The sequence below is a fragment of the Onthophagus taurus genome, chromosome 2 (assembly GCF_036711975.1).
Source record: "Onthophagus taurus isolate NC chromosome 2, IU_Otau_3.0, whole genome shotgun sequence".
Lineage (NCBI taxonomy): Eukaryota > Metazoa > Arthropoda > Insecta > Coleoptera > Scarabaeidae > Onthophagus > Onthophagus taurus.
This window is the reverse complement of record NC_091967.1, coordinates 14,445,295-14,468,038: the sequence shown is the minus strand read 5'-3', so window position 1 is coordinate 14,468,038 and position 22,744 is coordinate 14,445,295. Positions and strand designations below refer to the sequence as shown.

General features: G+C 35.3%; 1 protein-coding gene across 2 annotated transcripts in view; it reads right to left on the bottom strand.

Moving 5' to 3' along the window:
* Nucleotides 1-22,744, bottom strand: part of LOC111426945 (uncharacterized) — a 58,278-nt gene that overhangs the window by 4,977 nt on the left and 30,557 nt on the right. The window contains exons 2-5 of one of the 2 annotated variants that reach the window (XM_023061853.2): nt 21,918-22,118; nt 18,711-18,881; nt 4,901-5,015; nt 3,912-4,078 (exon numbers count right to left, since the gene is read on the bottom strand). In XM_023061853.2, coding sequence (XP_022917621.1) covers nt 3,912-4,078; nt 4,901-5,015; nt 18,711-18,881; nt 21,918-22,118 — 654 coding nt within the window. The remainder of the gene's footprint in view (nt 1-3,911; nt 4,079-4,900; nt 5,016-18,710; nt 18,882-21,917; nt 22,119-22,744) is intronic. The other variant, XM_023061854.2, reaches the window with a different exon arrangement.

The following is a 22,744-nucleotide window of genomic DNA, read 5'->3' as shown; positions in this document are numbered from 1 at the left end:
GCACACCGTAAGTATGCCAAAGCATTAGCAGAAACGATCTGCATACATGCATATGCATAATAGAAAACTTCTTGCACGGTCAGAAACGGCGTTTTTCTCTTTTTCTACGGCAATAACTGGCGTTACGGGCAACTGGGGAATGAGGCGCAAAGCTCTACGTTCTCGAAGACACTGTTTTACACTCTCCTAGGATGGTCGTTCCGAAAGCACAGACTGCTCCTGTGTATTTAATTTGCTGCACTGAGACTTAACCAGCTGAAAGTTATGGTCTGTGCTACTCGTGGACCGTCTTACGTTGCCCTATTTTACGGCGCCGTAAAACGCACTGCTACTGGGTACCTTGAAGGCATAAAACTACCTTGGTAAGAGCCCGTTAGGCGCAGGTTATACTGTTTACACTAAACAAATTCTACTAGGAGTAGCTTAAAAATCACCATTTATTTTTTTCTAAAAGCATGTAAATTATAATTATGTAAATTTATAATATGAAAAATCAAAAGAACGTAACGTTAGTGTCCTTCAAAAGTTTAAATATCCTCTTTCAGGAGGAACTAAAAACATACGATATTATTTTGAAAGAGCTTTATCTTTCAGGGGTGTCGTGTCAGTTTGAATATGTTGGGAGCTTTAAAGCAGACATGAAAGTTTCGGATACGGCCTCGTTACCGTTTTCTTTGCGCAGTAGGTAACGAAAGCTTCGCGTAAATTGAAAACCTAAACTATACGCTGACAAATTACTGGATGTCTGGCACCGCAAGCTCGGGGCCTATACTCCTACCGAAACAGCGCACGGAATAATAGATATACCCGGGAGAGAATTCGTTTCCACGGTCGCATTCCAACTGGGTACACTAAATTTGAATTTATGTACCGAGCTCCGCACGAAATACCGCGGTTTAATGCAAATTCGCTTAAAATGGGGACATTAAAGCGACTTTGACTGGCGGCAGCGCCTGCAGAGACTAGGTATCTCTAAATGGTTTAGTTTTGGTTTATACCCTCCAGAGGATGCCGAGACTTACTGAAACTCGCCTCCACGTTGCTTGTCACGGCCGTTTTCAGCGAGTTTTTGTTATCCAGCCGCAAGATAAAAGAACTTTTCTCGTAAAATTTAAACTTAACATTAAGTTAATTTTGACACAAAGCTGTAGTCTGTTTTAAAATAGAAGACACGTTATAACGCGATTCCTAAACCGTACGTTATAAAGTAAATAAAAAAATAATGGAATCACATTAAATAGGAAAGAATTGTTGGAAAGAACAAAGTTTTGACTCGACCTACTTAGATTTCTACGATCAGCGACATCAGGTGCACAAACTTCTTAAAGGAGTAATAAGAATCCCAACGCCATGACGCCTTTTGTGTTTCTGTTGCGATTAAAATTTCAAGTTGAGCTTTTATATTCTACGAACATGTAAGACGTATCCTAATGAATTCTCTTCGAGTCAAACTCGCACAGTAAATGGATTCGAATAGAGTTTCGTCGACAATGTGAAATCGCGCGAAAAGTTTGTTTGCTCCGTTTCCTGTCGGATTTCCCAACATGCATCGCTCGCGCACCCAACAACGCATAATAAACTGTTATGACAAATGGAATTCTGTCATATATTTCCGAAGGGTGCCACATATATGAATGGGTGTGCGGGAGATTGTACACTATACACGGTGTTTTTAAAAAAGTTTGTCGTTCGTTTTTGCAATATTCTCAAAATCTCTATTTTCGAAATGGAACTTTCCTTTTTTCTTTTTCTTAACTGAAACATTTATTTCTTTTAACCCAGAGAAACTTTTTGGTCATTTTTATTAGCAAACAAACGTAAAAGTATAATTGGTTTAATATCGCCACTTCATCATTGAAACAGCTGTTAATAAGCGTATGTTCCGTTTATAACGTCTTGTGGTAAATTTGAAATTCTTCACAAGTCCCGCTGTCGCTTGCAACCGGCCGAACTATCGATTTATCGGAATAAAACAAGTACGACATGTCAGATAGCTTCAGCTATGAACTGATCGTATTAAGAGGCCACCGAACGCTTCGGTTTAAGGGTTCTATTCGATTGTGAGAACGACGACAATATGCTCGTAAAATATACTGCAATAAATTACAGATAGTATCTCGCCATTCGGTTAGAAGAGGTAGACATAAAGCCGATTATTATTTATATAATCTACAATATCCTTAAAAGCTTCCACGAAGTTCTTCATGGTTGCGGTCATCGCGAGTACATTGTACCGCGACGTAACCGCTAAAGAAACGAGGACAACTCCATCCGGAACGAGTTCCATAACGCGGCCCCATTTGCTAAATGAAACTTAGCGCCCATCGTACCCTACTGCAACACGACGGTAATTCAGAGACCAGAATTCCGCCCCTTTAAGTAACGCCCCGTAATCGTCAAGTTTGTATCTGTCGAGAGGGACACATTTCCGTGATGATTTCGTTGCCGGGAGCTGCAGATGTTGCAAAAGATTTATGTGAATGACCTCGTTTACGAGTAGCGTCACTAACGTTCTCTCAAATGTATTCCCAGGTTACAGCCTAATAAACCTTTATTTTACATATTTAATGTAAAATATAAAATTAAAAAAATTTTTTTTTGTATAATTGAATATTATCCTATAGATACGTTTCCCATTCGTGTTTTAATTAAATTTTGATATTGCAACTTGCCAATCAAATTTTACTATATTGAATATGTCGAAATTGCAATATCTCTAACCAAACAAACTATTGTTTGTGATTCGTATGTACATTACTGTGTTAAAGTATAAATAATTTTGGCAATATACAACGTTATTTAATCCTAGTTGGTAAAATTGGAATTCGATGAAGAAATGTTAATTTTAGTCTGTATTGATTATCTCGATTATACCAGGATATAACATTGTTTTAGTCCGTGAATCCATTCATCCACTTTTATCAGGACTATAGAATGTAATTCGTATTGGTATTTACAGTACAATGTATGCCAACTTTATTTCCTCGCGTCCTACTTTCTCTTCGCTCTATCCGGTTTATTTATAATAATTTCTTGGTTTTCTCGACCACTTTCAATGTTTGAGATTGTTTATACTCTCCTTCTTATCATTTCAATTGACTCAATATGAGTCTGAGTATGTTTGTCGATTTATGACCACGAATATGATATGATAGTCGATCGACTTGCGATCGACTATCATATGGTATGTGTCATGCGACACGTTTATCAATGTATTATTACATTTGTTTTCAGTAATTCCTTAAAAGAAAGCAATCCTCATGGTTTCCATGATTTTACATCCAATGTCCAAAAGTTCAGACTTTTCAGACAAATCAGACAAGTTATAACCTTAATGCCAGTCATGATTCATTGGTCATTGACAATGTGTATTGACTTATATAATTTGCATTGAGAGATAATTTCCAATATGATTGATAGACTTCCGTTTTTGTCATGTAAAAAAATCGATCTTTCTTCAAATAGCTTTTCAAGCGATTCTTTGTGTATAGTTGCTTATTAGGTGTGTTCTTAGACATTTTGATGATCCAAAGTGAGCACTAAAATTTTGTTAATTTTGAAGTGTTTTAGGTATCGCTCTTTATTCCTTTCCGTTGTTGTTATGATGTAGGTTAGACAAACCGGGTTTATAGTTAAAGAAAAACTTTTCTCGTGGTACATTTAATTTTGCAGTAATTTTAAAGGTAAAAAAGATATTTACAATGAATTAGGTTACTTTTGTTTTCAAAATTACTTCAAAATAGTTTTATACAAATAATTTTGTGGCACTAAGCCATTTAAAAGAAATAGCCATACCTCATTAGTAATTTTCTCCAAGTACCGAACAACGTTCATAAATTAAATACTTTGTACGACTAAAAATTTTCTTATCGTCGCATCGTCTACCATCGTTCCACGGGTATAATACTTACGGGGATAATACACGGCTTCTATCCGGACACTGTAATTGGCCTGCGGGATGTGCAGCTCACAAGAGAATTCTTCGGGGGCGTCGAGGACTGAAACGTTGCCGCTCGCTTTGATGTTGTAGAGACCTCCACGTTCTTGAACCGTCACCACGGAGTCATTCACCAAACTGCTTTCCGGTCGAAAAGGACACGTCGGAAGTAGAGTGGCCGAGAAAGAGAAAGAGAGAGTGTAAGGGAAAATCATTACTAAACGGGAGGCAAGAATTAATTTGGGGGGCGGTCTGTGGCGGTGGTTCGCAACTCGACCGCGGCCGGCGGCGTCATAAACCGCAATCAAAGCCCGTATAATTCATTAATGGGCCGCTAACGACCGTTTACGCTGCCCTTAACGCCAACGCAAATAATTCCATTCTGTGTGGGTTCGCTTTGCTATAGGTTTTGGACTCGGAGATACCAAACGATTAGCGGTTGCATTCGATTACGGATTTATGTACCAATGTGAATTATTACAGCAAAAATGTTCAACATTAATGAATTAATGGATATCGATCACAAATGGATTAGTACTTAGTAATCGGAAATAATATTTAATGTATTTTAAAAACTGCAAAAAATGGATTTTAATAAAATTTTAGAAATGACTTCGTTTTTTTGGTTAAAACTGATTTTTTTAATAATAAATATATTCTAAATACCTGACTAATTACAAGTAAATATGTTACTGAATTGTTGTTCTATATATGTGGGACGATTACATTGGTAGGCGACACAGTTTGCACGCAGTGGGCAAATCAATTGGGCATCCGGTGCAGAACGCTGGCAATTAAATTATCTCAGCTGACAATTTCCAGTTCCTATCTACGTAAACGGCCGGCCGTGATTAATTTTCTGGATAAACTTCGAATTGTTAAATTGCCAGAATACGGTTTAATCGTGCCGACGAGTGTTTAGAGGTGTATTTGGTGGGTAAATTCAACAGCTTTTGAGGTTACCTATTTCCGGCGAGTAGAGTCATGTTCGGAGCTGGGTAAACTCCTTCTGCAATGCAAGACACCTGTACGGTTTCATCTATAAGTGTCTGCTTTAGTTCGATGTTCTTTTGCGGTGCTGAAACAAAATCGAGGTTAGCGGAAATTACATCTTCAACAAAATAAATAAATTGTACGGGTTCTGTTGCTGGCACGAAATAAAAAGTCTATGTGTGTTTTTTCACATCGTTTTTTCCATATAGAACCAATTTTCATTATTTTCCCTTAACGACGGCAATTATTTTATTTACGTAGAGTGTTCATTTGTATTTCACGCGTAAATTCATAAAAATAAATATGGAAAAAAAAACGGGGAATACCAAAACAGTGACGCGTAATACCAATTACCACCGACTCTACACCGTACTTCGAATGCAGATTCTATTCAACGGTTCCAATGCCGAGCAATTTATATCTGTTTTAAAGTACAGTCCAAAGTAATTTCCGGTGGTGCGTCCGAATAACCGCATCGCATTGCAAATTCGAAACCGAAGTCTAACCGAACTGTTCGCAAAGATCAATATCAATCTAGGAAACATACGACACGTGTACTTGATACGCCGTTGGACTTGAACTAAACCCATTGAACTTTCCTCAACTGTTATTTACTTCAACACAAACACGTTCACTGAGAACGGTATTGATATGGATTTGCGATGGACATTATTAGTTTTAGACATTCGAACATCCTGCTAAAACAATTTATTATATTAATGATACAAATGTACATACATTTTTTCCTGTATTCTTGTTTAATTTTTAAATGACGTCTATAACTGCATATTCTACCTGATTAATCATGTTAATGATAGTTGACATGAATTAAATACATTCATTTTAGAAGATAAACCATTAACTATGTAATGAAAAGTCTATAAATCTACATGTTTATATAATTATCATTTCTACTTATTGAATTCCTTACGTCACTACAATTTATTTCAAGTTTTATTAACCTAAATTAAACAGAAAATGTACATTGAAATACCATATGTTCGAATTGTCTTGTATGATTAACTACCGTATATTAATATTAATGGTCATTATTATACAACAGGTACGTGAAACAATTTATGTCGTCGTCGACGTAAATCAATTACGTGCTCACACCTGTCAAATTATCGGTGTACCACGAGAGGAGGCGCCGAGGAGGAAAAGTGCCGTTGACCTTCAAAACTTGATCCGTACGGCGAGCGTCGCGACGCCGACGTCCCCGACATCCCGGCGTTACGCACGAGCTCCGGCGACATTAATCTCGCCCCTCAAGGATGATATATTTCGACTCAAATGCGACGTTTATAGTTATTGATTCGGCTCGTGATTTACGCCGTGTGCTATTCGTAAATCTCGTATCGTTCTGAACCGCGAAAAGGGGAAGGCGTGCATTTTAAAAGAGACGCTGCGGAAATGACTCGCAAAATCATCTAGCGATAATGTATGATGTTCTGATAGATGATATCTTCGTCGGGGCGTTTTTATTGCACGCTTCGCTAATATTATGCCAAGACCGATATAGTGATACGATATATTATATTTTATATTTCAGTTGATGTTGCCACAAAACGGGGAACAATACATGTAAAATTTTGTCAGAAATATATGTATGTATTCGATCTACTCTCCTAGCTATGAGTCATAAATTTTCAGAGTGAGATAAAATTGCTGTCTTCGTTTCTACGTTTAACATAAAAATACAGCATTGAAGAGGAAAACTATACATTTTCAGTAAGTTATGTCTATAATTAAATTTGTGTGATTAAATTTTATCTTTAACTTTAATCCTAAAAGTGGTAGTTTTCCAAATTTATTCTGTTTGTACACGAGAAGTAGTGGTATTCCAACGGATGATTACAAGAAATTCAACGAAATGTACGCGGTCTTAGCACAATTCACTTACACGTCATTTACCCCATGCATTTCCCACTATTAATGAGTTCTCCCCAGTAATGGCGCAATTTATCTTCATCCAGCTCACCTTCGCCATCTCGTATTTAATTAACAGAATTAAGCGCTTCTTAAAAAAGGCGCACTTGGGAACAGGGACGATATTCTGTTATAAATATTTCACTTCAACAATCACAAGATTACGTACATTTCCTAAAATACATCCACGTTAATATCGTTTTATTACTACCACGTAAATCTGATAAAAATATAATGGTTCAACATCGGAGTGATAAAAAAGTTAGTTCTCTGATGCCCTAAAATAGGACGTAAAAGCAGTATATTCTCATTCTGGGGAAGCGAAGTTGTTTATCGCGAATGAGTTGGAACGTCTTCAGAATTGAATGATGTTCACAAACGTGACCCGAAGGTCAAGAGGTAGGCTACTCAAATGGAATGATTGCAGTTCACCTAAGAACTCGTCGTACCAACTGCGTTGTAATACCGTGGCGTTACTTGAAGTGATGAATGGTATGGCGAAAAGCAAACTTGTAAGTAATTGGTCAAATATCTACTGAACTCTGTTCGTGGGAAAAACGTTTTAGAGAATATTGGTTGTAGAAGGAAGTTTAAGTTCGTTTTGATGGCAATCTACTTAGTTTTGTTTGTATTTTCATACCATAAAATAATCGTGGAGGTTAAAAGTTCGCTAGGTTGAAGAAAATAATGTTCATTTCATCAACTTAGTATTTACCACATAAATTTACAAAGCAATGTATTATAATGAACACAAGGAAATCCTGAGAAGATTCCTACATTTCCTAGATTTTCTGGTAGGTATTGGGTTCACTGAACCATGGAAATTATTTCATGACTTAACCTTGTCAAGTTCTACCCTTAGTATCTGCATCACAAAACATAAGTAATATAGTTTGATCGATAATATCAACTGTTTTAAGTCTTTCAACAAACAAAACAGTTATAACAAATATTCTGTGATTGAGCTTAACTCTTGTAGAATAATCCAATTATTGTACAGAAACTTTCTCTCCCCGCAAACAAGCCAATCTCAATCTGGCTTATAAACAACAAGAGAAACAAGTAAGTTGAAGATCGATTTGCAGTAACTACAGATAAGTCTAAAATATTGGTTTAGACTTATCTGTAGTTACACCAATTCATTCACACTGAAGTGTTTTTGATTGTTTACTTTGTGTATCCAATGAGGCCTCTAAACCTGAGTGGTCTAAACCTGCCGAATGTGAAGAAAGCAATGATATAAATTCTGAAATCGTTTGAAATGGTGCACAATGAGTTTACAACAAATAATGATTTACAAGACAATGATCAAATTAATATCGTGGGCATTTAAAAAATATTATTGTGATAAAACACAAAGTCACAGTGTTGCTGTACAGCTTCCAGGGGTAATGTATTGCAGAGAGGTTTTTTATTCTTTATTCAGAAACTGTAATTTATCGGACTTCAGAATCCTAGATCAGTAGAAGGGCTACTTCCTTATGGTACCTGGCTTCACCATCTTTTCAGGCTGTTTTGTATAGCCCCCACCTTTCTCCATCTACCGCGCCCCACGGAAAGCTTGCGTTTCAATCAATTACATATACAATTTTCACTAAGCAGTCTACCTGTTATATACAGAATAGAACCAATAAAGTCTTAAAGTTTTTTCTGTCTTCTAACAGAAGCTGAAACTATTTATAACATCAGAGACTAAATGGGATCTCCTTGAAGCGACCATGTCTATTGATTAAGCTATTCATTGGATTACTATTGTTTCTGTTTAAATCATTTGAAGTCAATAATCTAGCCAGAATGTTGGTACTCCAATGGGACTATCTTCTTAGTCCTATTATGGCTAATATGGTGATGCACCTCTGAATCGTTTGGATGAATGTAAACTTAATTTTAATTTTAGTGCGGCTCCTTTTAATTGAGTTGCCGATGTTTTGAATGATTTTGATGTGCATTTGCTATTTTTTTGTAGAGACGTTCTTATTTTTGACTTTTTGATTCTAGTCATCAGAATTGATAATTAGGCAATTATCTTGGATTGGCACATTAAACCTACGATAGATAAATGCATTTTCATTCTAATCATCCTATTAATCAGAAGATTAATACTATTATTGTTATGCGTGCTAGTATTAAATTTATTTCCAACCCGTTTTCTTATCAAAATAAATCTTATGAACCATAACAGTTTTGAAAAAACATATGACAACAATACGCTTTCTTTAGAGGGGCGGATCTTGAAGAGAATCTAGTACAGGATGTTCGGTTATCGTATAATAATGACTTAACAATTAAAGTGATCATTAACTTGATGATTCTTTAATCTTGTTTGACGACTAATTTTATATATCAATTAGTATGGAAAACATAACCTAATATAAATGAGCCTTACTGGGGCTACTAATGGTGTGTAATCGAATGTCACCGTTAATAATAATGGTTTTATCCAACACCCCCCAGCATTTGAAATAGTTCTATATGACACCCTTTACAAGTTAATATGCGCGCCAAAAGATTTTTTTACGTAATTTACTGGAAATTAATCACGTCATTAATTTAGTGGAATTTCAACAGCAACGAAATCAATACGTCACAGAGCGACACAATAACAGAAACAGTTATTAAACTCAACACGTCAAACAGTACAAACGGGTATAAATTAAAACGGACAGTTCTTAAAGAACATTTAAAATGAAATTTTATGATATAATTTATAACAAGACTGCTAATCTACACATAATAGAAATTTTGTAAACTTTGTATCAATTTTTGACAAATTAAGTGACATAGTTCAATGCACACAGTATTGCGATAACGTTGAAACAAATTAATTAAATAAAACTCCTTGTTTTCCGCGATTGGGTTATTTCTACGGTATATTGTCGAACCAAACACTACCTCCGGTTTGCTTTCACCAGATTAATCCAATTTGCATAATAACGAAGATTGACGCGAATCGGAGTAAATTCTATCAGAGCGGCTTTTGTGTGTGGATACGTTTTTCTTCCCGATTGTATTGTACGGAAGCTAGCGCGCTCGCTACGGGATTCTCTTCTCCTTTAGTAAACACAATGGGGCAGTCATGGATATTTTATTGTGTATAGGGAAGTCACTCTGTGAAGTGCACTAAATTATATACCTACCGCGACAATAAAATATAAGCGAGTTTGGCCTATGTGGTATTATTGAACTAAAAAATTCTTTTCAATTGAAACTTAAATGCTCACCTCATATATAATACGATGAAAACTTAAAACGCTTATCTTATTTGTAATGCGAGGGGACATGGGAAAGTGGATGAAGTTTCGAAACCAGTCAATAAGTCGTTCAAGTGGACAACTTTTGGGACTCTTTCGTGAACGGCCTAAAGCGCTTACAACGTCACCAGCTTCAACTTACTTTTACGTCAAAGTAAGTTGAAACTTAATTTCACTTCCCCTTCATCTTGAACTAACATCAATCGCTTTGTTATAGAGCGTTAATTTTGATCTTGTTAAGTTAATAGGGTGAATCATCCCTAATATATTGACGTTAATATTCATGTTCATCGTTCACCATAACTTCGTTGATAAATCAAGTCTTTTTTTTTTAAATTTTTGAAATAAGGTGATTTCGACATAATTTTTCATTATAAGTATTATTCGTTTTACTTGTTCTGAATGCGGTTGGTATGCTATTACTCGTACTCGCGTGTGCATCAACTTCTTGGTATTCAGAGTAGCAAATTTTTCGCCACAATGGATGTAAATTTGTCACAGCCGAGGCGTCTGTACGCTGACGGGCGCACACGTTCTCTACGAGAATTTTAAACCGATCGCGTGACGAAGAAATGTTGCCACGCTCTACAAATTACTGAATTTATCACAAGTGGGTAATATATCATACCGCTAATCGCCCCACTTATCCAAAAACCGTGGAAACATTTTCGAGGTATTTTTGCTCTTATTGGGTGAAACTACCCCACAGTTCACAGTTTAACGAAGTTTGCCTATCACGTTTATCTGAGACGAGTTTTTAATTTAATCCTTTATTACGTAATTAAACGTTAATTCGTTAAGTTTATTCTGAACGCGTATCGAACGTTTGCTGTACGGATAATGCATGCCAATCAGTTTTTTGACCTCCCTTCTCTAGTACCGTCAGGCTTGTCAAAGGGGATGGAACTTAATTGCATGTACCGCTCTACCAAAGTCGAAATCAACAGTTATAGGATGTTAATTTTGAGTAGACGGTATAACCAGTATTAGCATGATATAATTTAGTTTCTGTATCGTACCAAAGTCCCAATCGGAGCGATATTGAATTCGACGGGAGCCGCGGGTGGTTCTATCTATATTGCGAGGTTGTGACTGTGATGGCGGCATTCGTAATGTGCCCTCAGTGAGATTTATCGAAGTGTGGCCGGTGATGCTCTTGTGGCAGCGCTGGTGCAGAATATCAAACCGATGTGCGGCAATCATCTCTGATGTGGTGGGCGCCAGTTGGAACGGCTGGCTGGAATTCAAATCCTTTCAATCCGACAATATTTGCCAATAATGTTTGTTATACCATTGCTTCATAAATGGTAACATAATCAGGATTACAAGTAGGAATTAAAATAATATATAAGATTTGGTGGAGGTGCCGGTGTAACAATGATAATTTTGTAACTAAATTTTTAAACGATTTAGCATTGAATTCAATAACAAATTCTACAATTGGGTAATAAATACTTAAACAAATATAAATGTTTATAATTAAATTGGTAGGATAAATGCAAACGGGAACTGACGTTGGGTTGTGTTCGTGTAACTGAACAAATAAACAAATTTGCGTTCATGGCAAGCGAATGCTGAACAAAATCAAGCTACGGGTTAAACACGCGATAATTACTGTTTAAACTGGCATTGGCAAAACGGCTACTGTTGCAAAAGTCAAAATCATTTCTAATCGATGTGCCGTCATATCACGCTAAACCAACACATAGCTGACAAGTGGAAAATGCATTTTTCGGGCGTGCACTTGTGTTTTATTTCGATATTTAAAATATTTTTTCAGCGCAATCGGTCGGAATTGGGCTTTTGTGTTGATTTTAATAAATGATCGTTGACGGGTGCGTACATATTTTTACTAAAAGGGGACATATTGTTTTTGTTTTGCGTTTTTCAATGGTGATGTTTTTCAATCCGGAAAAAAATGTTTGGTTAGAGGCGACTTATGTTTACCCAAAAACCAAAGTTATTTTTGTTTATATAATTCTGTTTTCACATCAAATGGATAAAAAATATTTGATATCAGTTTTAACAAGCTGTATAAAATATAAATAGGCGTGTATGTAGCTTTAGTGTGTTTAAATGGTGTATTAGCTTTTATATAGACTCTAAAAAGCATTACGAAAACATTACAAATATTTATTCCCGTTTGGATTTTAGAAAGCTGAAATTTCAGTTTCGTAGATTAATTTTGAAATTGTATATTACAGTCATTCAACTGGAAAGAAAATTTCCAACTCTCGAGAACCAAATTACCTTCCTAATAAATTATTTATGTTTCCTGTGGCGGCACAATTAAGATAAACATGCCAGGTTCTCTACCCCCGTAAATATTTTCACGCGAAGTACATTCCGCAAATTAAATAGGGCATCGGGTGTTAGGGTTTTTTTTGGTTTGGTATGATTTGTTGGAGTGGGCGTAACTTCCGCGAGGCGTGCCGTACTGAGAAAAAAAACCAAAAAAAAATTCAAGCGGATGAACCATCCCCGGAAAAATGAGCAAGTAGTGCGGCAACTGCGTATAATTTATACGTGGCGAGTGAATGATTTAAAAGTCTCACGAAAAAGTCATTTATCAACGCGGTGCTAGGTGCAACCTAGTGGCCGGGGATTCCCCGACGCGCGACTATGGGCCCTCCGTCCGCACCTACGCCACTGGGCGCCACCTACTTTATATGCGACCGTGCGCCCGTCATAGTTGGTGTTGGTTGCGCCGCTTCACCCGGATTAATATTATCCGCTCAAATTGCAAAAGCCAGATCCATATATTACCGCCGTAAATTGCATTTTAGATAAAAACCAATTATCTAGATAAAGTCACGCCGTGATGTGTAATAATGGGCGCGCCGGTGCCGGCCTCCCTGTTTTGCCCCACTAATTAATTGTATCCATTATAATGGCAATTCGTTACGCGGCGGGTTATTATGAAAAGAATCGTTTCATTTTGGACTGATCGTGTCCGGATTGTTTTGCTTGCAAATTAAAACAGATTTGTTTCACTCGAATATATTTACGCGAGCACTCTGTTAACATCGGTGTGAGTAATGCGCTCGCAAACTGCTATTTAGTTGCGTACGCCATTAAAATCACTGCTTTTGTACAGTTTATTTAGCCCATTGTTTGATAAATACATGACAGTTAAATTGTAATCCCCGCATTCAATAAATACAAAATACCTGCTGTATCCGACCGAATTATTGTTACTTTAATAATTTACAAAACCACAAACGTTATCGATATTTATTTCAAGGGGAGAAATATATTCCAAACTTTTTACCATACCAATTGTAACACTTTACAATTCATGTGTAAACATGAATTGTAATCATGTTTAAAATGGTATCAAGGGTAATTTATATAAATATTTTGATATTGTATTATATAAATACACTAATATAAATATAATAATATTGGTTTGACAGCATCGGAAATTTTCCCTTTATAATTAAATACAGATCATATGACTGGCGTTTTTATTATGATTTATCATCGTCCTAACTCGAAAAAACTTTCCTAAAACTTTCCTGAAGATTATTTGCTGTATTAAACTGTGGGATATTGATTGACCCGTTCGTGACGATGGAAGAAGTTTGTATCGCATCAACTATCTGAAATCCAAGAGTTGTCATCCACACAACGGCTTCAGATTGTGTCCTAAGAAAATCCATCTATAATACATACCTTCCGAGCTTTAAGCGTGATCCCAATCCATACGAAATTACCCTTGCATCGCAAATTCGGAAACTTGGACAATTCACTTAACCTTAATTTCCGGGACAGCAACATGTTGGAAACTCGTAGTTTGCAATTCTAATCTCCTAATGTTGCCATATGTTACTTTGTGATTTGTGATAGTTTTTCAGATGTTAGTTTTACTATTTTGGGTTTAGATCTTATACTTCAAAAGTTGGTTAAAAAAACAAAGTTAAAAGTTGGTCGAAAAGCAGATTAAGGTGGTCGAGGAGGGATACATTAATAGACAACATGTGTGTGTTGCATAAACTTCAAACAAAGTAGTATTCATGGTTGAAATATCCCTTGGTAAAAGACGTATAGGGCGCTAATAGAGATTTGCTCAACACCAGCTTAAACCAGTTACACATCACAGCGACTATTTTAATTGTTTTGATTGTAGCTATCCTTCATTTCCAATTGCTCCCAGCCGTTGGAATTTATAGGAAGTTCTTAAATAATCATATGATGGTCTGTCGTTACAAAAAACTTCAACGAACTACATATTTTCTAAAAAGACGTAAATACCATCAATAACGTGATAATATTTTAAATCTAAAGAAACATTTTCAAGTCAACCTTTTATTTTGACCTAGATTCCCGTGGATTACATCGACCTCATTAATATAATTGGTTACCGATATTTTCATTCTCTGATTTTAAAGAGAAAAATAGAACGTACCATTAAAGTATTGTTAAACCAAGTATAAACCCTTTATAAGGTTTTCCAATTTATATTTGCTTTCTCATTATTTGCATTATACAAGAAATACGGCGAATAAACAACCTTATATTCTAGTTCGAAATAAGATTTTTGTTATTGAACTAATAAAAGTAAGAGAGTCGACGAAATTGGATGTGGTCCTAAATTCGACATCGCCATTTCTAAAGTTATGAAGTAAACAGCATGCTAAATAATATGTTAACATTAACAGCAAAAATAGCAGAAATACATATTCGAAAGAAAAACAAAACAAAAACTAAAAATATGTATTTTGCGTTCGTTAAGGGATAACAAAATATTATTCAAATATAAATTTTCGAATTAATAAATAATATCCTTGTTACTAGATATATTTATTAAATAGTATATGCACCTCGACAGTAAAATATTCCCGTAGCTGCGAAGGGATGAGAGATATCAGTATATCTAGGCGTAGGTTTCAGAACATCATATGTGAACCACATCAAGAAACTCTGGAAGCACATTCATCATAATTTAAAAATTTATTTTATTTAATATCTAATGCGAAGAGACGGGATCGGAAACACAGCATTGTTATATATGTATAGCATTATTATATATGGAATTGTCATATGTAGTATTGTTACATATTACCTTCAGTTCTCGAAGTGTGAGTCAAATAACTTTCTTAAAATCCGAAGTTACGTAGTTTTTAAAAGAAATATTATCGATTACTCAATCGGAAGCTTCGGCGAAGTTCTGTGCTGACAATGTTCGTATAGATTTTTTCAATTTGTTAAACGATACCTTTTAAGAACAATATCAAATTATAAAATCATGTTGGCAAGCTACAAAATTTAAAAATTTCTATAAATCTAGATATGGAGCCGAAGATTTAGTCCATATTAGAAGCGTGGAAGTACTAATGGATAAAGAGGAAATTAGAAAAGCAATTGAATTAATGTGTAGGAAGCCGAAGAAACCAAGCAAACGGCTCAAGAAATGTTGTGATACTATGATGACATAGTACACAAAAATAGAACAAAATAGTAGAAGATGTGGCAGAAAAACAAGATAGTGATAATGTTGATATGAAGCAATGATGGGTTGAGCTAATTCTTCAAACCCGTTAGCACCAGGTATATAAGATCTAAGACCGGATATCTGCGCGCAGAATCTCGATACTCTCCATAAAAGTGTTAGGTTGGGTATTAAGGCTATATTTGAAGGTTGTTTGCGTGATTGTTGAAAAAATGTATAATATGAACACTCTGTAGGACAATTGGTTGAATTGGGTTGGATCACGTATTCCTCCTACACAGTGTTTCTACCCTTGAGAGGTTTTTTGGTGTTTCTGGGTACTTACTGTTTTTCATCATTTCTCCCGGTTTTGTGCCAATTGTATGGCTTTGGGCATCGAATGTCCCGTTAGTTCCCTCATCAGCTTGGGAGGTGCGTCATGTGCGTCTTGTGACGCATATGACTTAGGTTGCTTCCCAGAGGGATGCCACACGAGACAGATACTGTGTGATGGATCTATGTGGGGAGAAACTGCTGAACTTCACTAAAATCAATGTGATTTAATCCAATATTGCCAAATTATCAATTATGAATATTACCAATTATTATACTAAAGTCGCAGCACACATAACTTTGTCGCTTAGCATAACAAATTCAGTTAAAGTTGGTGTTGTATTTTCAATTCAATTTCAACAAATTTAACCTCCATATATTAGCTGTGATTATAGAAAATGTAGTACGGGATTTTCATCGAAATTAGTTAGTTTGAAAAGGTTAGTTAAAAATGTGAAGTATTAATATTGATCCACAGAGAAGAAAATTGAAAATAAACTTTTAGAAATTTACAACTGGTATATTTTAAAACATGGACGATTGGAAAAGCTACATTCAATGCTACATATATGTTGTTTCTCTTTGCATCCTAACGTGAATGAAAACATGCTTTGTTCTAGAATAAACATAAACTGGCGAGATCGATTTTCTACCTTTGCTGTTGGTAACATGAAAGGAGGAAAATGTCGAGCAGATTTGAATAGAATTGGAATTTTAACGTAATTTTTTAATGGAGTGTTAATATCTCTTGGCGATTTCTCTTATCATAACATATGAGGACACGTGTTGCTATAATTCAACACAAGTTGCGATTTTATACCTTTATCTACCTTTACATGTTATCATCAATATATGTATAATAGTAGAAATAAAAGTTGATAATAGAAATTTGGACGGTTAAAACAAGTTTATGTTAAAATAGAATAAAATATAATTTTGTGTATATTTTTTTAAATGTTTTGAGATTAAATGTTGATTAAAAGATTTTCAACAACAAATTTCAGCAATTAACCGCTAATAATTAGATAGAATTTCCTTAAAAAAGTTTTTATTTAATTGTAACATCTCAATTAGGTTTTGAAATATAATTTTTTTAAATTTCTTTTAATAACATCATATCAAGAGTTTTTATAGTGTACTTCATTAAAGAATTAATTTTAAAACTCTTATGATATTAAGGTATCGGTAGGTACTCGTTAATTAATTGCTAAATAATTGAACATAATAACTGATGTAGACATTTGTTGTTTTATTAAATGTCGCACTACTGAATGATACACGTTTGCTGTATACAAGTACGAATCCAATCCTTTTGATATCCCGGTTATGTCAATAGCAGCTTTGATGCTGTTCAATACAGAAGTCGTGTACACCGGCCAACGCCAATCCGAAATCGCAATACGTCTATTTTATTGTTCTTGTCACAAACATGATCGTTTGATATTGTGAAATAGTGCTGCGTAGTCAGAACATTAAATTGTAGAATGTTGTCGTATATATAACATATTGAAATTATTGGCGGGACGTAATGTAGAACGTTTAGTTATTATGCATCTATCATTTTATTTTTTTTTCTTCCGTCAACTTTCTCCTAATTATATCACTATCGGATATTAAAACTGTGTGCAAACTATAATAAAGTGCACGTCTACGGATTAAAAAATGAACCGTTCGTCGATTCATTAATCACGAAACGTAAATTCCGATCCAGCGAGTTATCCCGAGCGTTAAAATGCAAAAGAGCGTCACTCATAAATACGCGGAACGAATTGTTCCATTTGCATGGAGAGCGGCCATTAACATTTCAATAATTGAAATTTTGTATTATTCGAATGATGAGTTAGTATTGAAATGCAAATTTCGCGCTTTACACGGGCCGTAATTTTTCACGCGAACTGTGATGCCAGTTTGGTATACTGCACTAACTTTTTTTCCACCACCCCGATTGCCGTTTTAACGTTAATCAACATTTCTGTTTGCGCATCGATTGTGATTTATCACATCAAGGTTATTTTAAAAGCGTTTTTATAAAATCTACGAGCGAAACGATGGGATGGAGGTTGAAATTGATTTTTTTTTCGGCTGAATTGAGTATGGTTTTTTTAAAAGTGCATGTTTATTGGATTAGTTCTATTTTATATTTTAACCGAAATTTAATTGATTTTGTGGAATAATAAAAAGTTGATTGGAATAATTTGTTTAATCAGAAAAAAGAATTTCATGTGTTAATAACACGTCCAATTCATTAATTACGTTGGTTAATTTAACTGTGTTAAAATTATATCGCTTACAGTCAATTAATTTCATTATTTATGCATCGAGTATCAATTCGTTTATATTTATGCAACAAATTTATGCATCTACGTTGTTTCCGTCAGAAAAACAAAGTCATTTTATATTAAATAATTGGTTCTAAATGAAATTCCTCGCTATAACGGATAATTAACCGGGATTTGTAATGAGCGCGCGCTGTTATCAAACTCCACACGTCAATTTGTATTTTGATATTACATAAAACATGTAACAGATTCTCCTACAATAATAAACAACAGACGTAAACGTGCATACAATGCAAATAATTAGTTCGCGTTAGGTAATTAGTTAGGACTAGGTGGTGTGTAACTTTAGACGACAGCTTTGCAAATGCAACGTAAATCCGACACGTTCAGCGTTTCAGTAGAAAATGATTATTCCGTGTTGCAGAGTTATTGACTATAACGCCCGAACTTTGAAATACCTTAAATACATCAAATGTTAATTAATAACCGTAATTTTCAATTTTAAATATTACTTCTTGAAACTACTTTTTAAAGTAACGGATTTAACTTAGACTTACCGTACACTAACATCTTCTTCGATTTGACATCTTCACCATTAAACGTAGATACGGAACAAGTATATTCTCCAGAGAGATCTAGTCCGGGCTTCATGATATGAAGAGCCCTGTGCACGCTATTGATATCCTTGCTGGCGGAATATTCCAAATTTAATCTGCCTTTTAGTATACCTGCACTCAAAACAAAATGTTACAAAGCGGCAACTCAACCAAAACTTGGATACAGAGGGGTTTGAAACTAAGATTAGGGCTGGATTTTGGGTTATATTTGAAATTGATGCCAGTGGTTAAACGCTGACGCAAGTGGACTAACATGCGGATCGCGAGGGGAACCCGAAATTTGTTACCGTTCCACGATATTGTCGGCAATAGATATTATTCCTCCCCCTATTACGCCGAAATATTATCTAAATTACTGGGTTTGGGGTCGCAATAAAACTTAATGACACAAAAAGATGCGATAGGCACGAATTAGACGACTTAATGCTGGGTAATCAGAACTAGATTATTTAGTTAAGGGGGAGAGTATTGAAGCCTTTCATTATAATGAATAAGATCGTACATTTTCTTATAATACTCACTTTATCCAAAAATAACTTTACCGTTTAGAGTATGTCAATTACGCAGTATTCTTCAACAAATTATGTCTTATTTATTGTTACTTGTTGTGTGTTAGGTTTATTGATTTGGACCGTTTATTGATTCCGCATTTATAACAGATTTGTTTTAGCTTCAATTCGTACTCATTTTAGCTTCGTTAGATTCTTTTCAACACAAAATGTACGAATACGAGTGTGCTGAAGTACCTATCTTTGTTTTTATTTGAGTTTAAATTGATCCATGTGATATATGCTGCAATACCGCCGACGTAGTAAAGACGCATAAAAGGTGATTATTCATTGATCGGCGTATTTGTACAATAATTACCGGATAGAATACATAGAAGAAACCGAATACACATCTACTTAGTGCATGAGCCTGCGAAACCCGGCGTGGCCCTTAACGAGAATTTAATTATAATTGGTCAATTAGTTACCAATTAGATGACATTTTTCAATATTATTAAATATTAACAGTTCATGAGGAAGTTTAATGAGAATTAAGCCGTACTAAAATTATTCATTATGAGATTGTTTGATCGAAACCAGGGACTTGTTTCTTTCTCTTGTTTCTCATTGTCAGTCTTACTACGTTGCCTGTTTTCTTGAGATATTCAGCCTGGTCATCGACATAAAATTTAAAGATGTCTTTCGGTAGCAAAATATAAGTATTGCGTGAGACTACTTTTGAAAATGAAATATTACCAACTCAATCTCAGCAATGTAAGCTGCTCTCTTTATGTTAAAATTTTAAAAATAAGACTTAATAATTTTAGCCTCACTTGGTTTCTTTTAATTATAACTTTCATGAAACCTGAAATATAATTTTATAATCACTGTTATCATTTGTAAAAAATTAAAAGAAACTCTGAAAACTTTTCACGTCTTTTATTCAGATTATAAATTCTCCTTACAATATTTGCTCTTAATTACGACTTTTTGCTTTTTGTAAGAGTTTTGCTGTTTTTCAAAGTCGTACGATCACGACCGCGTTCATTATGCTTAATGCCGCAGAGAGAGGGTTAATTTCAACGTTTCCTTATTGTTCGTTCGCCCTGGCTTCTGTGAAATTAGAAAAGCAGTCGTTCTCTGTAATTTAATTAACACACTACGCGCACACCCGCTTATATAGCTAGTCACGTTTACTTTTTCCCTTATTTGTCAGTTGATAATGTTTCTTTTAAATATGTGTCTTTATATTTTTTACCTTTAGAAAATGTGGCAGTAATATCGTGCTTTTAATGAAAACCTAACTAAGCTTTTACATAGTTGATGCTTTTAGTTACTCTAAAAAGTTGGATATGCATTTCAAAATAACATTACTGTTATTGTGACCATGATTAATGTATGAAAAGTGACTGAAACATATACGATGTATCTAATGAAGCTCGATTTATACCTAATAGCTAAATTGAAATAGCATTTGTCAATAATTTCGCTCAAATTTGTCCAAAGTTAATTTGGCTATCGCCCGTATGCAATAATTAATCCAATTAGACAAATCGAAATTGGATTCGAATGCTAAGTGATATTCGATTCTCGATATTCGGAAACGCCTAGATAACTGGAAACATATGGCGATACCAAAATCTGATGCAGTTCAAACCGAGACCATTAAGGACCGGTTGAATAATTAATTAGCTGTATTGCAGTCGACGGTAGAACCGTTGTTTGAAATATAATCTATTATTGAGACTTCCGATAAGGCCCGTATGCACACTACCACATTCGGTAACGGCCAGTCTTGTCAACCTGTCTGGCAAAATACTATCGCTCATGGTATCATCGCAATGCGGGAACAGAAGTTTTGTCCGACGGAGAAATGGAGGTGATAGGTGTCATAATAGCGGCGAAATCGCGAAAATAAATCAATTATTCGTTCACAATCGGACCTACATTCACGTGTTTTCGACGATCAACCCCGCGATATTTACGGTTTTATATCGTATACGGTAATACGATTAGGGAGCTCGCGTTTTGTGCGAAAATTCATGATCGAGCCTGCGCTATCTGTATTCAAAAATGTTTTGCTGGTCAGCCGGGTGCAAGTTTATCGGTTCAGTTATATAATAACCTACAGTATATGGGGATTTAATTTTGCATGTTGTTGATCCTAAAAAAAAATAATAAAACCCCGTAGGTATTGAGAGCCTTTAAACAAATACTAGGCATTATACTGTTTTCATTGTAATCATTAAATTGATTGCTTTAGATAGGGGTAGTATATAAAAATGTCGTATGTGATGCTTGACAAATTGAGCCTAGTTGCTTTAGTACGTATTAAGCGATTTGTAATACCGTTTTAATAACCGTAATGGAGTTCCGATTGCACCATGCCGCAATGGTATTAATTTTACAATTGCTTCATCCACTAATAAGATTATGTACTAACGTGGTATCGGGCGATTTGGGGATCCACTTTCCGTAATTAAATTTTCTTCGCGCACACAAAGACCGATATGTGAAGGGGTTCTAGACTTCTGAATGTTAGACTTCGTATCATAAATATCCCTACCCAATTAGCGTACAATTGAGGCACTCGGCCGTGCTTAGTACCGGGCGATTTGGGACCGTTCTTGCAGAAACGCAGTCACTGGAGGGCACTTACCGAAATCTTGGGGCCGCCTCGTCGGGATCCACTGATATATCGGCACTTGCGTCTTGTTAAAATACCACTTCACCACGAGACCATCGGCGGCCTCCTCTTCTATTGTGTAGTCGCAGTCGAGAACCACCGGGAAACCTAAACGGATTGCCTCCGGGACTTGTAGGCTATTGATTTTCACTGCGCTGGCCGTATTATGCAAAACTGAAAAGACAGAGATAAGTTACAATGCTGTGTTGCATTTGGATTCATACAATTTTATGATCAAAATTGAATGCAATCTTGAATCGTAAAATGTCTCAACTTAATGATTATGTCTAATCAAGATTAAATCATAAATGTCCGCGTAGTGTAAAGTAAAAACAAAAATAACGTTCTCTATAAAGTTAATAACCTGAAAGGATCTCAACTTTTGAAACGGTTTGCCAAAAAATTACTCTGTTTTCCTCACGCTGTTACTTTTTCCTTTATTATTCTTGTAATAAAGAAAATGTTCCCACTACGGACGCGAAAGTTTTTAAATCCGGGGTGTATTTTGACCAAGTTTCGTAAATGATATAAGACGTCGGTCCGACAGAGCTCGGTGGAACAAAAATGGCGACATTAAATTCAGGGATTGCGTAACTTTTTCAAAGAAGTTGGCTAGCAAAAATACTCGGCAAAATTAGTAGCAGCTAAAAGTTCTAACTTACTTGTTCCAAAAGCAAATTAGGGATACTAATTTGTAGCTTTACGTGTAGTTTAATACCGTTCTAATATATGATAATTTCCTTTACTAAAGATCAAAGACTCCTCTAATTAAAGCGAACGTATCTCTATCAAGTTTGCTT